General features: G+C 38.5%; 2 protein-coding genes across 29 annotated transcripts in view; one reads left to right on the plus strand and one right to left on the minus strand.

Annotated features, from left to right (window-relative positions):
- Positions 1–13662, plus strand: part of Esco1 (establishment of sister chromatid cohesion N-acetyltransferase 1) — a 66000-nt gene extending 52338 nt beyond the window's left edge. For 5 of the 10 annotated variants that reach the window (XM_087189789.1, XM_087189783.1, XM_087189785.1 and 2 more), the window contains 4 exons: positions 2923–3012; positions 5953–6096; positions 8088–8275; positions 12494–13662. In XM_087189789.1, coding sequence (XP_087045915.1) covers positions 2923–3012; positions 5953–6096; positions 8088–8275; positions 12494–12641 — 570 coding nt within the window. In that variant the 3' untranslated portion in view covers positions 12642–13662. Of the gene's footprint in view, positions 1–2263; positions 2388–2922; positions 3013–4053; positions 4203–5952; positions 6097–8087; positions 8276–12493 lie in introns of those variants that run through there. The other 5 variants (XR_015442407.1, XR_015442416.1, XR_015442410.1 and 2 more) reach the window with 5 other exon arrangements.
- Positions 13663–17319: 3657 nt separating this feature from the next.
- Greb1l (GREB1 like retinoic acid receptor coactivator) overlaps positions 17320–20527 on the minus strand; it is a 233555-nt gene continuing 230347 nt past the window's right edge. For all 19 annotated transcript variants that reach the window (XM_021265171.2, XM_021265175.2, XM_021265177.2 and 16 more), the window contains one exon: positions 17320–20013. In XM_021265171.2, the coding sequence (XP_021120830.1) occupies positions 19850–20013 (164 nt within the window). In that variant the 3' untranslated portion in view covers positions 17320–19849. The remainder of the gene's footprint in view (positions 20014–20527) is intronic.

Consider the following 20527-nt stretch of genomic DNA (forward strand, 5'->3'; position numbering starts at 1 on the left):
AACTCAGGACCTTGCGCCTTTGAGGCAGGTGGCAGAATCACTGAGCTAAATCCCCGGCCCTTTCCAAATTATTTTTAAACCCCAGTATCACATTTTCATTTTAGTAGATAATTCTAAATGATGATTATTATTTGTTTAAGCTTGTAATGTTTTAAAGAATATAACTACACCTTTAAAAGTGAACTAATTCCTTTAAAATCAAGAATTCCATCAGGGCTGAAAGCTCCCCAAGTGTCTCACAGTTCTCTGTGCTGTTTGTTGTAAGTGAGGCTCGGTTATTGCATTGGTTGATGCCTCTCAAGTCTCTTGTGCTCTAAAGGTACTCCATGTGTATATATTTTGCTTGCAATGTTTGATTTTTTTAGTTTAGTTTTTTTTTGTTTTTTTTTTTTGGTACCGGGGATCAAACTTGGGTCCTTGTGCTTGCAAGGCAGGTGGCAGAACCACTGAGCTAAATCCCCAGCCCAATGTTTGATTTTTTAAAAAGTGAGTGTTGCTTTTACTTCTTTGGGTATTTCTAATATATGTTGTCATTCAGACTTTTGTGAAAGTGACTAGTATGAACTTTTAAGTGGAAGTATAATTTATACACATTTAGGCATATCTTTTTAAATTTTTTTATTTTTTGGTGCTGGGGATCGAACTCAGGACCTTGCGCTTGTGAGGCAGGCGATGGCACCACTGAGCTAAATCCCCAGCCCACTTATGTATATCTTAAGTAATGATTTTGTTATATACATCAATGTGTCCACACTACTCAGTGTATTTTGTGTTCGATTGTGATTTCCCTCTTCCTCTTTCCTTTTTTTAAGGGGGGTGGTGGTGCAGCTGGCTGTTGAACCCAGGCCTTTATACTGAGCTATAGCCTCAGCTCTTTTTACTTTTTATTTTGAGACAAGGTCTCTCACTAAGTTATCCAAGTTGTGCTCAAACTCATGATTCACCTGCCCCAACCTCCCAGTCAGTGGGATTTCAGGCGAGTGTTACCATGCCGGTCTGTGATTTGGGGCGTGGGGAGGATTTTAAAAATCAGGAAAAGTCACTTCCATTCTTTAGAGTAACTACAACAACAAAAATGAATAACCATTACTTGCTATTAGAAGTAGAAACTAGGGCACCGAGTGGCTTGTAGTTTAGTGATAAAGCGCACTGCACCAAAACTAAAACAAAACACTAAAGTCAAAAACAAAACGTGCTTCTGAGAATATATAAAGCCTTTTGCTTTTTAGCAGCCGAAAGTGAATTAAGAAAGTTTAGTTTTGAGGAAATACTACTTGGTAGGAGAGGGATGTGTAACATATTAGATCTAATGGTGAGCAGTGTAAATGGACTACCTTGACATTTATAGCTTTGTAAAACAGTTGTGGCTGTCTCATTATTCTGAATTGTATGTGTCCTTCTCCACACCCTCCACCTCTGTCCCAATTTCAAGCCACACATGGACTTCAGCTCTTCTAAATCCTCTAAAATGTGAGTTGTATGAGAGTTGAGACCAGTAAACCACTTGCTTTCTAGTTCTTTGTGGAATTTATAGTTTGATTTTGTTTTTTAAGTGAAAAGTCTTCATTTTTATTTTGTGGAAAATGGGTTCATTTAACAGCTTTCCCTCAAAGTAACACCAAGACAAATTCCTTTTTAAAGAGGTAATATTTTTTATGCCTTTAAAAAGTTGTGTACTTTTATTCAGATCTGTGTATGATTGAGATTGTTTATGTGAAAAAAGGACTTCTGTGAGTCTTGTTTGTTTGATTTCAAATCTTGCAAACATAATTTTACCAAACATAATTATATCAAATATAATTAATTTTAATCACTTGAATTTTACATTTTCTTTGCATACTCTTATCTGTAAACAAAATTTGGATTTTAAATGTTTTAATCTAAATTGTTACATATGCCAAGCTTATTACTAGAATTTTTGATTCCGTCTAAGATCCTGCCCCGAAAAATCATTAAGAAAACCAACTTCCTCTAGGACTTGCTGTAGCATATAAAAATTTTAGTTACCTTTTTCTTGATCTCATAGAGCTTTTGTGTTCTTAGAAGAAACAGATATTGAAAAAAGATTGTTTTTTTCTAATAGAAGTATGAATTGCTTTTGGCAAGGCCTTTTTATGTAAAGTGGGTTGGGTGATAAAACAGCTAGTTAAGCTCATTCCTTCTGTACCTGTTTTGAACTTCAAAGTTCCTAGTTTTAACCTCTGGTTCAGTCCCATCTTACTAGATTTAAGTGGCTTTTGTTTTGTTTTGTTTTTTCATGCAGGTTCTGCTCATTAATCACCACGAGTGTGGATCTGAAGAAGAGTTTATTACCTCTCTTTTTTTGAGTATGTTTAACTTCAGATACACACAACGTAGCCTCTCCTTCCCTATTAGATTCTTAGAAGGTAGTTATGTTTTTTATAGTCTCCTTCTTGTGGCTTTGATAGTTGTGATCAATAAAAATAAAAACTATTCCTTTCATACTGGGCTACTGCATGCAAATCAGTTCATTTAAAACCTCCTGGAGGTCTTTGGCATGCCAGGCAATAAAACTATGAGTGTTTGTTTGTGGAGGTAACCATGTTCCAAAGAAATCTGAGTTTAATTCTTCTGTCAAGAATCTGGGAGAGTTATCCTTTAGGTTCTGACTTTAAGGGGCTTGCTTTTCGTGTGTGATTTTCAAAATTCATTTTAAAATGGGAAATGATAAATTGGACATTTCTGTGGTATTAGATATATCTGAATGCGTGATAAAAATTAGCTTGCAATGTGCTTACTGTATGCCTAACAAAGTAGATGATTTATCATGCCTTATTAAACATTAATGAGCATATGTTTTTTCATGTTTACAATTTTTTAGATAAATTAATATATTTTTCCTCTTGTACATTGTTGTAATAAAATAAGATACACAAAATTCATTTTTTCTTTCATATGTAGGGCTGGAAAAAAGAGAGGATTCTGGCTGAATACCCTGATGGCAGGATAATAATGGTTCTTCCTGAAGACCCTAAGTATGCTCTGAAGAAGGTAACTTTCCAGTGAAGCTTCATACAGAACAGTTTAATGTCGGTGTCAAGAAGATAGTATGTTCCCTGCATAACACATTTAAGTATCAATTCTGAAAGCAAGAAATAAGCATTTAAAGAGTACCACCCATTTTAGAAATTAGAGTAATCCTTGTAAATCCAAAATATGTGAAATGAATTTAAAATGAATTAATTACTGCCTGGTATTATCAGTAATTTGGGTGATTAAGTAGAAGACGTGCTAGTTAAGTTAATGAATAATGTCAAGTGATCTTAAGACTCAGAATTAAAATTAAAAGTTGAGGGCTGAGGATGTACCAAATGTTAGAATGCATGCTTATGGAGACCTTGGATTAAATCTCCAGACCAAAAACAAAAACAAAGCTGGGCCTGGTGACACACATATCTAATTTCAGCACTCTGGGAGGCTGAGGCTAGGAAATCACAAGTTTGAGCCGAGGCAACTTTGTGAGACCTTGTCTCAAAATAGAAAATAATGTAGTTCAGTGTGGAGGCCCTGGCTTCAATCTTCTGTACTGCCCCAGAAAGAAAAATTCATAATATTAAACTTTATAAAGTTAAAATTTTTATTTTAAGCATACATTTCTAAATAAAGCTTATTACAGAAGGATATTTACCAGTAGGTCAGTAGAAACTAAACAGGTAATTGTATATTTTTTGAGAGAAAAAAATACATTTCCATTTAGGAATACAACGTAGGAAGCTTACAGTTTCCTCTTGTCTTCTGTTAGCCACATCTTATTTTAGCCTGCAGGTCTGTACTGGGAGGGCTCAGAGAATTGACGGTGCTGAGAGATGAGCTACCAGAGAGGTAATGAAGACTAGAAGTAGTTAGTTCCATAGGGTAGCTCAAGATAAACTTATTTTTAAATATCTGGGGTGCAGATATAGCTCAGTGGAAAAGTGCTTGCCTGAGTGAGGCCCTGGGTTCTGTCTCCAGCACTGCAAAAATAATAAATACAAATAATGTTTTCAAATAATGCACTCTATGTTTTTATTCATCCTCTGGCTGATTTTTCAGAAGTACTTCATAATGTAAGCAGTGGGTCCAGTTGTCTGCCTGAAAAACTTACATTAAAGTGTGTCCAAAATGGCTGGAAACAAAAGGGAAGTAATTTATTTACTGTACTTTTTTAGGTTAAGTTAGACCTCTTTAAATTTAGGAATACGTCATCTGAAAAGGAAGTTGAAGGAAAACACCTGTTATGTAGCCAATGTTCTACTTAAAATAGAAGTTTCTTCTGTGGTTCTGGATTTTTCAGATCCCCTGTATCTCCCCTCCCCTCCCCTTTTTTTGGTACCAGAAATCGAACTCAGGACCTTGCGCTTCCAAGGCAGGCGTGGTGCCACTGAGCTAAATCCCCAGCCCTTCAGATCCCCTGTATTTCTGACTGTAGATCCCAGATACCCAAATCCACCACCTGCTTCCACTGCCTGGTGGTGTAGATCATAGTGTTTGATAGGCCTACCTCATATTCAAAACACTGATTCTTGCACCAAGTAGATACTTACTGAGATAGTGATTGATTAATGAAAAGTATGGAAGTTTTGGAATTCCACCTGTTACTCAGAACACAGAATGGGAACTTTGCTACCTTATCTTATGTAGCAGCCAGACTTTTCTTACTAAGAATCCTCTTAGTTAGTGGTAGTTTCCTCATTTCAGTTTCTCAGGGCAAAATCTTGATTATTTATATATAATTCAGTGTATTACTAGTTGGTAACCCATAATAGGTTAAAAATGTAAAATCTAGGGAATTGAGGACCAAAGATTTAGCTCAGTGGTTTCGCTGCCTGCTGTGCAAGCGCAAGGACTTGAGTTCAATCCCTGGTACCAAAAAAAAAATCTAGGGAATTGTGAGTAACTTAGCTTTTGGAACTGGCTGAGTTGTAGGGTATAAGGATTAGGATGACTTGAATTCTCATCACTTAGTAAAGGATGCGCTAACACAGTATTCTGCATGTCACAGGCATGGACACTGAACCCATCTTAGGGCTTATGTGCATTTCAGACTTAAGCGACCCAAGTGAGTGCTTACTGGATTCAGCCTTTGCCGTGTTTTCTAACTAGGGAAGGAACTAATATCTGCGTGCTTAGCAAGCTCTTAACTTCAAGTGCCTCCAAAGTTGGAGCTTATATGTGACCATGACTAGTTCTAGAAGGTAAACTGGAAGAAGCACAATTTGATACCATGTGAATGTTTTGGGCTTAAATCTCTGCTCCCTGATTTTCTAGATGTCTAATGTCTGACATGGGAGAATTAGTTAAGCCTTGAGGGTTTTTTTTTCTGTATGTAACGAGAGGAACTGTAAAACTCCAAGGAATGTTGGATTTAAATGAGCTAAGATTTGTCTGGTTTTGCTCTGTTTTGGTGTTTTGTTTTGTTTTGTTGAGTGGGATCCTCCTATACTGCCCATGCTGGCCTCAAACTCATGGTGCTCTTACTTCAGCCTCCCAAATAACTGAGATTACAGGTATGCGTTGCTGTTGTCAAGTTCGAAGATAATATTTGTGAACTGCTTTGCATTATGTCTGACCCATAAATGGTTGATAGGGGTAAATATGAGTTTCTTTCCTCTATGCCCATATTTATTTCACTTCTAAGATACTGATTAAGGCTTGGAAAGAGAAGTAGTGTGCTTGTACCTGGTAGGAAGCCTTAATGTTCTTATGAGGTTAGTGTAGGAGCTGTCACCCCCACCTGTAGATGGCAGGACATAGTATTGATCTTCTCTTCTTCCCTCATTTTGCAAAGTGGCCCCTAAGGCTTAGAAAGTAGTTATTGATTAGTAGTCATTCAGAACTCTTTAGAAGGTATCCTATTTGGAATATGTACTCAACTTACTGAACTAAAATAGTATGTTTTTACATAGATGAACAATGCTTTCATTGCTTAAAAAATTATTCTTTATTTGGCAGGTTGACGAGATTAGAGAGATGGTTGATAATGATTTAGGTTTCCAGCAGGCTCCGCTAATGTGCTATTCCAGAACTAAAACCCTTCTCTTTATTTCTAATGACAAAAAAGTAGTTGGCTGCTTAATTGCAGAACATATCCAATGGGTAAGTGACTTTTTATTTTTATTTTTTTTGTTGTTTTGCCTTGTTTTTTTGAGGCAGAGTCTTGGTGTTAGTTCAGGGTAACCTCGAACTCACTATGTAGCCCAGGCTGGCCTCGAACTCATGGCAATCCTCCTGCTTCAGCCTCTCAAGTGCTGGCATTATCTGCATGTGCCAGGCCCTGCTCTAAGTGACTTTTTGAAAAGTGGCCACAAGTAGTTAGCTGTGTAATGAGTTTACCCTGTAATCATGAACAGTATAGTTCTGATAACTTGTCTACATTTTAGGTAAGGAAGAGTATGAACACAAGAATTCCTGCATATAATTTCTTTTCCGAGCCATACTAATATCAGGATAAGTCTATAGATTCAAAAATACTATAGAAGTTAGTTTAGGATGTTTGTATGTTGGAAACCACTATAATGGTGACTAACAGCTTACCACTTCTTTGGTTGAGATTTAGATGAGTGGCTGGCTTTTGTTGAGGCAAATTGTACAAACATCAGACAGTAGGATCAGAATAAGGGGTATGTTGCATTAAGAGTGCTGCATGTACTTGAGACCAACCCAAGAGAACAAAATCTTCTAGACTCTAATCACTCTCGTTATTGGAACCATATCCAAATTGTTTTTTTGGTTTTTTTTGGCCAAGTTCTTGCTCATAAATTCAGTGTATATTATATATGACTACTTTTAAGTTGGTATGTTTAGCATATTAATAGCTGCTTGCAAATGTATGCCTAATTACAAAAATTTTTATATAGTAAAAAATCAAAACATCTACATGAATGGGAAAAAAAGCAGCAAGATATATCATGTACAGGTACAAATTACCTATGATGCATGTTATCCTGTATATCCAAAATGTACCAATAAAATAAAAAATGCAAGAAAAGTGAGTGTATTTCTGTATGTTAGGCTACATGTTTTTAAAAGTCAGTCTGAAATTGTGTAGTTCTTCCAAATATTGGTATGACAAACTTGGTTTTAAATAAATAGCTAGTAAGTAGTTTTGGATTATAATATAAAATGACTGAGTCATACCAGTTTGCTATACTGAGATTGAGTTAATTTTATGTAGTGCAAACCATTGTTTTTATTTTTTATTTTTGGTCCTGGGGATGGAACTCAGGACCTTGCGCTTGCAAGGCAGGCGGTGGAACCGTTGAGCTAAATCCCTGGCCCAGCTCATGTAATGTTAACTCTTAATTGTGTTGTCTAGGTGCTTTTAAGTGTTGTATTTTTGTCCCCTTAAGAGGCCGGCTAGGGCCGGGGATTTAGCTCAGTGGTTTCGTTGCCTGTTGTGCAAGCGCAAGGACCCGAGTTTGATCCCCAGTACCAAAAATAAAAAAAAAGAGGCCGGCTGACAGAGATGTTACATGTATTTTTTTGACAGTGTTTATTTATTCTCTTTTTAATTTTTTTTTTGTACCAGGGATTGAACTCGGGTCCTTGAGCTTGCGCAGCAGGCGGCAAAACCACTGAGCTAAATCCCCAGCCCTGTTTTTTAAAAAGATGAGAGTATGAGGAAAGGGCCTTTTTAAATTCTTGATTTCTGTGCTATCCTTATTCTTAGTTTTGCATAGCTGTGAACCCAAGACCTTTGCAGGCTGTCACAGGAGCAGTTAATGGCACTGAGTTCAGCGTGTTTTTGCTGGTCTTTAGAATGCAGGAGGTGAAGAGAACTAAGATTTGGGGCCTGTCATCAGCCCCTGGGAAGGCAGGATGTGTGTACAATGACTATCCAATCTCTCAACCAGAGATTTTCGATATCCCCAACTTCTGGTGATGGACTCAAAGCTCAGAGGAATGAAGTGTCTTTGTCATGGTCACAGAACAGAATGGAGCTCTAGATTTGTCCATTTCCTGAAAATGAGGTGAAAGCTTTGATCAGAAGCCAAACAAATGTCATAATCTCTTCAGCTAGAGCAGTACTAGGGAGTTGCCAGTTAATAGTCTCACTTTAAACATTTCCCAATTTTGATATTTCTCAGGGCTACAGAGTCATAGAAGAGAAACTTCCCGTTATTGGGTCAGAAGAAGAAAAAGTCAGATTTGAAAGGCAAAAAGCTTGGTGCTGCTCAACATTACCAGAGCCTGCAATATGTGGGATCAGCCGGATATGGGTGTTCAGCATGATGCGCCGCCAAAAGATAGCATCTCGCATGATCGAATGCCTGAGGTAACTTGATGTCATTCTTCACAGCATTTGCAGTAGTTCAGGATTCAAGCTGAGCTTTAGTACATAGCATGGCATTTAAGATAATCAGAAGTTAAAACTTGCATTACAAATTTTGCATGAGATTATCTCAGTGTATTTTTTTGTGTGAAGTTGATCCAAGGAGGATGAAAGCGCGGTAGAGTAAGTATTATGAAACTGTTTTGTCTTAGTTTGTTATCATTGGGCCAATATAACCCAGTTCAAGCAATGTTTGACATTGGAGACTTTTAAATGGAAAAATATGGAAAGTTTCTGGAAGTTCAGCTTTTAGAGAAATGTGTTTTAAGAATGTTACGGTATTTGTAAACTGTTTCATTAGGTTTTTTTTTAAATCGATTGGTTATCAAAAGTGTAAATAAGAGACAAGGACAAATTGTAAGGGTTTTATTTTTTTCCTTTCTCTTTTTTTTTTTGAGACAGTGTCTTGCTGTGTACCCCAGGCTGGCCCCTAACTGGTGGCAGTTCTTCTGTCTCAGCCTCCTGAGTCCTGAGTGCAAGGATTGTAGGCATGCATCACCATGCTGGGCTAGGTTTTGGGTTGTGCTCTATAAAACATCTTCCATAAAAGATTAGTGGGGGATTCAAAAGTTTTAGGTCCTTTACTGTTTTTGTTTATAGAATCTTTGTCTACTATTATCTCTAGGTGTAGCTTTCAGAATAATCCATTGTTATGAGTGAGATCGGAAGGCTTGAAGATCTTATTAGACCTTGATATATAACTGGTCCTTCCCCCTTAGTTTATTTATTTATTTAGGTTTTTTTCTTTTTTTTTTGTACCGGAGATCGAACTCAGGACCTTGCGCTTGCAAGGCAGGCGGCAGAACCACTGAGCTAAATCCCCGGCCCCCCCTTAGTTTATTAAGTAATGACCCAGACTAGCTCAGATCTCCCCACTCTTTTCATGATAAAAGAGGGTTCTGTTTTTAGCTCTTTCAGAACTAAGCCTGGAAAATGAACTGATGCAATACATAATAGTCCTAGCCAGGCATGGTGCCTGTTACCCCAATACTCTAGGAGTTTGAGGCAAGTTCAAGTTCAAACTTAGCAACTTAGTGAGACCTTGTCTCAAAAAGGACTGAGGGGGAGGCAGCGTTGGGGGCTGTAGCTCAGTGGTGCCAGGCCTGCCTGGCAAGTGCAAGGCTCAGAGTTCGATCCCTGGTACTGGAAAAAAAAAAAGACTAGGAGGGTGTAGCTTGGTGTGAGGGCTCCCTAGTACTGAAGCAAGCAAACAAACTAAAGGAGAGTATTGTCTCCTCTTGAAATTTTGGGGCAACTATAAATGGCTCTAGTTTATTTTTAAAAAATAGTAGTTGTATTTATTCTGTTTGATAGTGAATAAACTTTCTGTTAAAACACATAGTTTCTCCTTTTATCAGTCACTGTTCCTTCTTATATGGTCTTCCTATTATTAGCATCTAGACTTTCTTGTGAAGATAACAGTGTGAATATTCGATTAGTACAGTATAGCCTGGCTAAATTTAACAAGTTTCTTTCTAATAATGGCATTACTGAGATGCAGTCATGGACTATGAAATCCATCTATTTAAAGTTTATAATCCAGGGCCGGGGATTTAGCTCAGTGGTTTCGCCACCTGCTGCGCAAGCGCAAGGACCCAAGTTCGCTCTCTGGTACCAAAAAAAAAAAAAAGTTTTATAATCCAGTGGGTTTGATTTCTTCTGAAGACATCACCACTGTCTTAATTTGAGGGCATTTCCTTCAACCCCTTGCCCCCATGCCCAGATGGCCCTGTGCCCATTACCATTTACTCCATTTCCTGTGTCCTCCCTCAGTCCTTAGCAGCCTCCAGGCTACTTTCTATTCCAAGCACTTTATATGTTTGTAAATGGAATCCTACAATATATGATCTTTTGTGAATGATTTCTTTCCCTGATATGTTTTCAGGTATTATCCATGTTGTAGCATAATATAATTGTGCTTCATACTTTTTTTTTTTTACTGCCAAATAATATAACACTGTAGTTAGGCTACATTTTATTTATCCATTCATCAGTTTATAAACATTCGGGTTATTTTTACTTGGTGGCTGTTGTGAATAATACTTCTGTGAGTATTGATGTACAAATTTTTGTGTGAATGTATGTTTTTATTTCTCTTGGCCCTGTCTTCAGGAGTAGAATTACTGGGCTGCGCTGTAGAATGTGCTAGCCATGTGCTTAATGTCTTGAGGAACTACCAGTCTGTTTTCTGCAGTGGCTGTGTCACTTTACAGTCCCACCTAGATCATATGAGGGCTCTGATTCTTCACATCATTGCTGTCACTTGTTACTGTCTCTATTTTTAGCCAGCCTGGTGGTTAGGACGTGGTAATTCATTGTGGGGTTGTTGTTTTTTTTTTTGGTACCGGGGGTCGAACTCGGGCCCTTGCGCTTGCACGGTAGGTGGCGAAACCACTGAGCTAAATCCCCGGCCTAATTCATTGTGGTTTTGATTTGCATTTCCCTGATGACTAACACTGACCATCTTTTCTTTTCATGTGCTTATTATTGGTCATGTATATATCTGTTCAAGTAATGCCTATTCAAACCCTATGTCCATTTTTAAATCGTGTTTTTAACTCCTTTCCTTATTTATTGGCATAGCTCTTTATGTGTTCTGGACACAAGTCCCCTGCCATATATATGATTGGCAAGTATTTTTACCATTTTGTAATTGTCTTTTTATTTTTTTCATGATGTCTTTACAGAAGTTTTTAATTTTGATCAAGTCCAATTTGTTTTTTCTTTTGTTACTTCTGTTTTGTCATATTTAAGAAACTAATGTGTAATCTGTGGTTGCAAAGATTCATGCCTGTGTTTTCTTCTAACAAATTATAGCTGTAGTCCCTACATTTAGGTCTTTGACCCATTTACGGTTCATTCTTGTGTGTGATGTGAGGTGAGGCACCACATGTAGGTACACTTCTTTCTTTTGAGTGTGGGTGTCCTGTTACTCCAGCACCAGTTGTTAAAAGGACCATTCTTTCCCACTGAAGGCCAGTAGTCTTGGTACACCTAGCTGTAATTGACCCTAAATGTGAAATTTATAGCTGGACCCTCACTTCTTTTCCATTGGTCTTGAATCTGTCCTTACACTAGTGCTACAAGTCTTGAATACTGTAGCTTTGCAGCATATTTTGAAATGAGGAAATATAAGTACTCTTTGGTTTTTCTTTTTAAATATTATAGCTACTTGGCATCTCTTGTATTTCCATGTGAATTTTATGATCAGCTTGTCTTTTTCTTCAAAGAAGCCAGCTATAGATCAGTTTGTGTGGTAATGTTGTTTAACAACATTAAATCTCTTAATTCATAAACTTGGCCTATCTTTGTATTCACTAAGTCTTTAATTTTTTTCAACAATGTTTTATACTTTTCAGTTTACAGATCTTGGCAATTCTTTTGTCAAATTTGTTCCTGCATATTTTCTTCTTTTTTATGTTGTTATAAATAGAATTTGTTTAAAATTTTGTTTTTTGATTGTTCATTGCAAGTACATAACAAATATAATTGATATTTCAGTATCAGTCTTGTATTTGCAACCTCGCTGAAGTCATTTATTAGATCTCACATGTTTATTTGTGAATGCCGTAGGATTTTCTCTATATAAGGTCATGTCATCCTCAGAAGAGATAATTTTGTTTCTTTTCAATCTGGATGCCTTTTCTGTCTTTCCCTCATCTAATTGGCCTGGGTGGAACCTCCAGTGCTTATAGAGGCAGGAACACAGCCTTACCTTGGTCTCAGTTTTGAGGAACAGTTTTCAGTGTTTGCCATTAACTCTGATGTTACTTGATTCCCTTGGTCAGTTTCTTCTTGTCTTAGTTGTTGAGCATTATTATCATGACAAGATATTGGGTCTTTTTTTTTTTTTTTTTGGTACTGGGGATTGAACTCAGGACCTTGAGCTTTCGAGGCAGGTGCTGGAACCACTGAGCTAAATCCCCAGCCTATTGGGTCTTATTCTACATTGTTACTCTTATTTAAAAATTTTAAAAATTCAAATTATTAATATTTTAGGTGAATAGTTATTTCAGCAGTCTTTAGGATAATGTGTCATTCCTAAAAAGTCTTTCTAATCAGAATTAATTTGACAGTTTTTTCCCCAATTTTAAAATTAGAAATACTAATTTTTTTAACTTTCTATATTCTCTCTCCCTCTTTTTTTTTTTCTTTTAATAGGAGTAACTTTATATATGGCTCATATTTGAATAAAGAAGAAATTGCTTTCTCAGATCCCACTCCTGATGGAAAACTGTTTGCAACACAGTACTGTGGCACGGGGCAGTTTCTGGTATATAACTTTATTAATGGACAGAATACCACCTAAAAAATCTTGCCTACAGTACTAGAAGACATCTATTGAAGAGAATGGATTGGTTGCTGACTTTAACCAGGAACTAGGGCCATTTTTATTACAATGAACTCAGGACTGGCAACAACCATGTGGTTGTTCCATTTTCATAAAATTGGAAACAATGCAGTAATAGCTTATTGTTTTGTTTTTTAAAGAAGATATTTTATTATCTTTTACAGAAATTTATGATTGATGTATTTTATCTATAGTTAGACATGTTTACATGCAGCAGATAATTTGTTCATAGTGGACTGAAAACTAATGCAAGGACTACGGTCTCAGTGATAAGTATATTTTGAAGTTCTTAATATGGAAATATACCAGTGTAGCTTGGTACTGTATTTTTTATATTGATCTGCTGATACCAGTTATAGGTTTAAAGATTGTATTTTCGCAGAGTGGAAACCAATGTTTTTGAGTTACTTTTGAAGGATGTTGCAGTATTATGTGTTTAGGAATTGGAAGCTAATTCTTAAAAGGCCTGAAGTATACTTTGAAGAAACCCCTACAGAAAAGGAAAGCTGTAAGCGCAGGAGAATTTGGAATAGTTAGCTTTTTCTTCCATTTCTCTGTCCTACCCTTGATGGTAGGAAGGTGGGGAAGGGGATGAAGAACTGAGGCTTTCCTTCATGGAGAGCTACAGATGACTAGGACTATAAAGGGTGCCCTCTGAGTTCATAGTTTTATTCTGGTTTCAGTTTTTAATTTTTGTTTTTAAATAAATGACAGCTTGGCACAACTGGATTATGAACAAATCTCAAAGAGGATTCTAAAACTATGGAATAGCTGCAAACTAAATGTGGATGACTTGGTATCTGCTTGTTACTCCTCAGAAATACTGCACTGTGTGTATGCCCTCATTATGGGACTTCATTTTGATACTTGTCTGTCCTTCCTAGTGCCCTCTGCTTTTAAAGGGTTTATATACTGAAAAACTGCTGTGGCCTTTTATGACCTGTATATAAAGTAGAATAAAATAATAAAATACTTGATAGCTTTTTCTAAGTGATAAATGTATTAAGATAAAGTTGTATTGTCATTTGTGCTTTTTCAGGGCTTTACTTAAGTTTGAGACCTTGAAATATGCTTAAAATATTGGCTTCTTAAAGGTAATTTTCACCAGTTTGCCAAAGGATCATTATGTCAGCAGAATTTAATCTGCAGTTGGCAGAATCTTTTGTGATTATTTTAGTAACGTGGTACTTTTCCAGTCTGAGAGAAATAAAGGGCAAAGCCCACGCATGAGAAATGACCATATCTCCATTGAAAACTGGTTGGAATTTAGGGCCTTGCTTAGGGTTTTATCCCCTGTAGATTAATTTGTGCTTTTGTTATTATTATTATTATTATTATTATTATTATTACCACCACTATGATTTTGGGTTTTCAAGACAGGATGTTTATATATACATAGTCTAGGCTAGCCTTGAACTCCTGTGGAGGTCAGGCTAGTGGCGAACTTGTGATCCTCCCGTGTCATACTCCTGAGTGTTGGGTTACAGGTCACACCACCATGCTTGGGTATACTTTTATTTATTTATTTATTTATTTTTGGTACTGAGGATCGAACTTGGGACCTTACGCTTGCGAGGCAGGCGCTGGAACCACTGAGCTAAATCCCCAGCCCTACTTTTATTATTTATAGAGTGGTTGGTATAAGCTCAGTAGTTTTTGTACGGGTAGAGTAGTAAGGGAGTGTGAGTATTTCCCTCGGATGAACACAGCCCCTCAAATTTAACAATCTAGTTATTTCTCTAAGAATAGTACTAGTAGCTCACATTTAGGTGTTTACTATGTCACATTCTGTTTAATTTGGCATTATTTTATTTAATCACCATGACAGCACTATGAAGATGGATTTACAAGGTAAGAATTGAATTTCAGTTGAGAGTGGCGGCACACACCTATAATCCCAGAAGGCTGAGGCAGGAGGATCCCAAGTTCAAGCTCAGCCTGGGTAGTTTAGTGATTTAGCGGGACCCTTTCTTAAAAATAAAAAAGGTCTGGGGATGTAGTTCAGTGTGAAGAATCTGGAATTTTTTTTTTTTTTTGTACCAGGGATCGAACTCGGGTCCTTGCGCTTGCGCAGCAGGCGGCAAAACCACTGAGCTAAATCCCCGGCCCAAGAATCTGGAATTTTGAAGGTAGTTAAACTGACTGGGGTCATTGGTACACAGCTGTGGTCCCAGCTAGGAAGGCTAAGGCAAGTTCTGGGCCAGCTGAGCAACTCACCGAGATTCCGTATCAAAGGAGAACTTTATAAAGGGTTGGGACATAGCTTAGCACCCCTGGGTTCAGTAGCTGGTACTGCTAAAACAAAACAAAACTGTTGTAGTGGTCTGTATGAAAAGTGCTGAAACAATGGACTGAAGCTGTGATGTGGGGACCAAGATGAGATGGGTACACAGTGAAAAGATACAGCTGAAGGACTGATCAGAATTTATAGCTGGCCAGAAAAGAACAGTGGCACACAGTGTCGGGTAAGTGGGAATTTTTGTTTGGGGAACCCCCTGGTAGGGAGTGACTGACGGGAATACATGGGAATGAGATTGGGAGGATTGGTGGGAAAGCCTGAGCTCAATTTGGGTCTTGGTTTTGGGGCAGAGTGGTGCTAGTGGGGATGGACCCTCATGCATGCTGTCTGCACTTTGCCACGAGCCACATCCCAGCCCAGTTTGGGTAGAGTTCACATCTGGAAGAGAGAGCCTGATGAACAGTTGGATATGCAGGTTTAGGGTTTGAGAGAGGTTTTGCATTTATGAGTTTAGTTACTTGGAAGCTTCAGAAGAGTTCATCCTGGGGTTTGGAAAGGGAAAAGGAGATATTTAGAGGAACTCTATCCTGCATGCACATCAAGGAAGAGGGCCTAAGAAGGAATGAGCAAGGCCTGAGTCAGGAGAGAGGCAGAAGGCAAGGGAGGAATTGGAAAAAAAAAAGGTATGGCTGACACCCTCCCAGCACAATGGCAGCCCGGAATGAAAGCAGCAATGGTGGAAGAGCTGTCCATGGTTTGTGGAGGCAGTGGCAGCCATGAGGTTAGACCAGCACTTGTGGCCAAGCCTCAGAGGAGGGCGATTCTCTTCATTGGTGTTTTTTTTGTTGTTGGACCTTTATGAAAATGTCTAGCATATAGACATTACAGGGACCATGAGATTACAGTGGTGGTTTTCTTTCAGAATTAAAAAAGAAATTAACCTATCTACTAAGAGCATGACTATTATAGGCAGTTGATGAGTACAGCAGACTGCAGTGATTTGTGTGCTTTCGTGGTACTGGGGTTGGATCCAGGGCTTCTGCACTGAGGAAGATCCCCCCTAGTTTGAAGGTCTCACTAAGTCGCCCAGGCTGGGCTCAGACACGGTAATCCTCCTGTCAGCCTCCCAGAGCACTGAGTTTACAGGTGTGCATATCCACACCTGGCACTGCAGTGATATTTTAATTGTTCTTCCTTGCTTTGCTGCCCAGCTAGGGATTCATCGCTCTGGATGAAGACAACTGTACTGCTGTCTGGCCATAGTCTGCCTCAGGTTAAGGTTGCTGAATTGATTATTGGGGTAGTGACTGCAAACATAGATGGTCCATCTTTTTCAGGCTCCTGAGCCTTCTGGCAAAAATAAAAACAAAAACAGAAAAGAGTTCTTTATGCCCCCTGCCCACAAAAATAAAATACCTAGGACTACTTATGCAACGGAATGGTTGAAAACAATTTGTTGGTATTGCCTTTTCTTTCTTAGAACTTATTTCCTCTGTTGTCGCGTTGTGGTCGCTGAAGTAGATGTGAGTGACTTTTCTTTGACCTTACAGACCATGTCTGCAATCATCTTTAGCGATGGCTTTTTCTGTGAGGTCAGGGCTTCAGTTGTAGCAGTATTCTCCTAAGCCCAGAGGAAGCTGAAGGGCCAGTCTCCCTGTCTAAAGAGAAGCCCAAGGAACATTTGTTCCTGGGTGTTATTCCAGCCTCAGGTGGTTGAAGGTGAGTATCGGCCATCAGTGTTTGTCTTTTTCAGGCAGCTGTTTTGACCGTGGAGAGGAACACTGGCAGTCAGTGTTTTCCTCAGTCCATCATCAGACTTAGAAATACTGCCCTTCTTGAGGTAAGAGCTGGGGGACTTTGGCCTAGAAGAATGTGCCCATGAGTTCCGTGTCAAGTTCTGTTATTACTCTGTGTGTATTACAGCTAAAAAGATATTTTCCTTTTATTTATTTTTAAGAGTTGGTAAAATTAGTGGAGTTTAGAAATAAATGGAAAGTGAACCGTGACACCTTGCATCCTACTACACAGTTCAAGCAACCCAAAGTTGTGTTTTGGAGCAGGATAACAAAGTGAGTATAGTTGTCATCTACAAAATAAAAGATTGGGGTGCACTGTGAGTGTATCTGATAACTAGTAATTTCTAGATCCGTCATCTATAATTATGTGGGTGGAAATCTGCAAATGAGTGTAGATTTATGTGGATGTATCTGCTTTGTATAAGCTACAGATTTTTGTTTGTTCAACAAATATTTAATTAGCACTTTCTTGACTGTTGTGCAGAGTAGCAGACTCAGAGCCATCCAGCTTACGATAAGGGGACTTGCAGCCTTTCTTGGGCATTGTTGGAGTCAGAAAGCTCATCGCATGTAGTTGAAAGAAAGCAGACTTCTTTGGGGGTGGGGAATGGGAGAGAATTTTAATACATTCACCAAATTAAAGGACAAGAACATACTGTTGACACAAGACAACTTTAAATCATAAACAAAATGTGAGGTAGACTGACTAGTGAAATTCACCAAATTTTGGTTAAGAAAATTTTACAGTAATAAAATAAGAGGTGCTCCCTTTTCTAAAAGTCACAAAAAGCAGTTGCATAAATTACAGCCGGAACAACTTGACTACAACAATTTTCATTCTAACCTTTAGTTTACATTCAGTATTAACCTGTGTGAACTGTCATACATGCTGAGGTTCAGCAGGTCTCTAGGCAAGTTACTGTACAGGCCTCAGGAATCCATTCGCCCCCCACATAGTATCTAAAGGGTAGAAAAGCCTAACACTGAACACACTGAGACATATATTAACAGACCATGGCATCCTGTGCTTGTGCAATTTTATCCTTCAAGAGGATTAACATTCTCTAAAGAATGACATTGATAAAATGATTTTAAAAGATCCAAACCTCGGTACGATAGGATTTGGAAAGAATAGGCAGGTCAGTGTAAATTTCTCCATTACTGGGTGATGGCCTTCTGGCTTTCTTCTGGCATTTCTCTTCCACAGAGTTGGATAGTAGTTTTGAGCTCATGATCATTTGAATTTTCAGAGTGTAGCCCCAACTAACAAGGAGTACCTGCATCTAAAGTAATGTTTAAGAAATGTTCTTTAGACTGTAAAGCTATAAAGCCCAAAGAAACTCTTGAGAAGCCATCTGCCCCAGGAATAATTGTTTGGAATTACTTCAAGTATTTTATTTCCTCTATATAGTTAATGTCGGAATATTGCACAAACAGTGGAATTCTCGATATCACCTGCATCAGGCCCTTTTAACGAAATGGGACGTGTGAAATACATTCATACCTAAACCCAGCTGTTCAGAATGTACCTCTTCACCAATAATTCAGCTGCACTAAAATGGAGTAATTTTAAAGAATATGTAAGGCAGATCCTCTTTGAAGGACAATTAAAAATAGGGTTAAAAGGAATTGTTCATTTCAAAATACATTTAAAGCATCATAAGTAGCTATAATAAAAACGAGATCTGAATCTATTTTGTCTTAATACATTCCATCTTTTCACTAGCTTTAAACTCCTTGTTATCAAAGATAATAAAGCTGGTCAGTTAATACTATTTGTTCTCAGCAAATGCAGGCTTTGTAGGCCTCTCAGTAGTTTTGCAAGACAGATTCAAGTAATAAGTGGGGATAAAGTGATACATATGGGCTGAGAAAAATCTCAGATTGTTTAAGAACAAAAATTGAAGTGGTAAGTATAAACTTCCAATTGTTTTAGAATGCTTTGTAAAAATCTGGTTTTGATTTACAGTATTTGATGAGAAACCCATAAAAACTTAGCATACTGCTGTTGATACTGGTTAGATACCACCTGCTGATTTTAAACAGTCAAAAAGATTTCCTGGAATCTTTCTTAATCATCACCAGAAAGTCAATGGTAGAAGTAACAGTTCTCTTTCTATGGCTGTTTCCCACTTCAGCAATTTGTGTTGTCCATGTACGGCAGCTAACACTCCGTTTGTCTTTTAAAGGAAGCTTTGCCAAAGTCCCTGACATAAATGACTTAGCTCCACTCCACAACAGAACCTCGGCCTGGCACTTAGGTTTGCTGGTGCCAGTTGTTCACTTCCAGCCAAACCAGGCTGTGTGCAGGTTAACTGCTGAGAGAGTCTGAATTGGCCCAACTATCGCACTTAATCAGGTTCTTGCACAAGATTAATCACCGTTCCACATTTTCGTAGACATGGTGTGCTTAAAGACTGGAAACAGTTTTAAGGAGAGGGGCAAGCAAAGGAATTAAGCTAGGAGAAGCTTCATAAATGCAGCAATGCCTGCTCTGCATTTACTGATTTTGTTTGTTCAATTTAAATAGTAAACTTTTAACTCCTGTGGAAATTTTGCCAAAAGTTTCAATACATATAAGATTATAAATTTTAAACTAACACTGCACAGAAAGACAAAGCTACTTATTTTTTAAATACAAATATCTTCTACATTCTATCATTTCAGACCCCTGAGTAATACTGTACCAAAGTACAGATCTGAAGAAAAACTGAGGGCTCAAACCTCAAACATTCATCTTCAGTTGTCTACACCAGTGGTGTGACTTTCATGTGACACATTCAAGCTAGCTAATGCTGACAGTTTCCCCCAACTTGGTGTAGCAGAAAATTAATGCAGACTCCACGTGTGTTCTCCATGCCTGCCTCCTCAGGCTCCCACAGGCAGACCTCGTCCTCACTGCGTAACTGTCTGTGATGGAGTTCACCTGAACCAAAGGTCCTATAACGACCTGAAGGACAGTGATGTGATGTCCTTAAAAACCTGGGTCAGATTTGGGGAGTTCTTTGGAGAGTAGACAAGTATGTTGCACTTTGCTCCACAGTGATTGTACTTTAAAGAAAAAAAATTCCCAGTTTTTTCTGTTCCACCCCACCTCGTCATCCCTTGGCTGGTTTTAGTTTCCTCAAAGCTCACACATGGCGTCCAGTAAGGAAGTAGAGAGGTTTGTCTTCGCTGCTGTTCGCAGTTTGAAACTCATCTCGAAGGCGGAACTGCCACTCATCCTCTAGCTCTAAGCGGACAATTGTTTGGCGTAAGGAGCTTCTGTCTTGGCAGATGACACACAGGGTAGCACCTTCCAGAAAAAGGCAGAAATGTGTCTTAGGGGCTGGGGCTGAAAGGGGGACCCTGACCTGACACCTCTGTCTGACTCAGTCCCAAGCTGACACCTCTGAGGACCAGCTGCTTAGGTAAGAAACCCATCAGAATTGTTCATTATTCTGGGTAAGCAGTTTTACAACTTCAAGAGTTTAAGAGAGTATGCCAGGAGAAATTTCAACCACAGCTCCACTTGCCTGTGGTAACCAGTGGTTTCTTGTGTGTCCCTAGGACAAGGTCCCTGTACATTACCACTTGGGACTGGGCAGTTCCGTGTGGGGCGGAGGGCTGGGCTACACCGCATATCGATTAGCAGCACCCTCCAGTGAGCACCCAGCCCATCCCGACATCACCATTGCGCCCCCGGTGACAGCACTGTCCGCCCTCGGAGATGACTTCCCACCCTCATGCTGTCTTCACTGACTGCAAAGGTCATCTTGGTATGATTATATGTGATGTTTAATCTGCAGTCTGTTCTGAGGAAAATTTAA

This window comes from Heterocephalus glaber, unplaced genomic scaffold (genome assembly GCF_053883595.1).
Source record: "Heterocephalus glaber isolate CG9 unplaced genomic scaffold, H.glaber_assembly_v1.0 deba00000331, whole genome shotgun sequence".
Classification (NCBI taxonomy): domain Eukaryota; kingdom Metazoa; phylum Chordata; class Mammalia; order Rodentia; family Bathyergidae; genus Heterocephalus; species Heterocephalus glaber.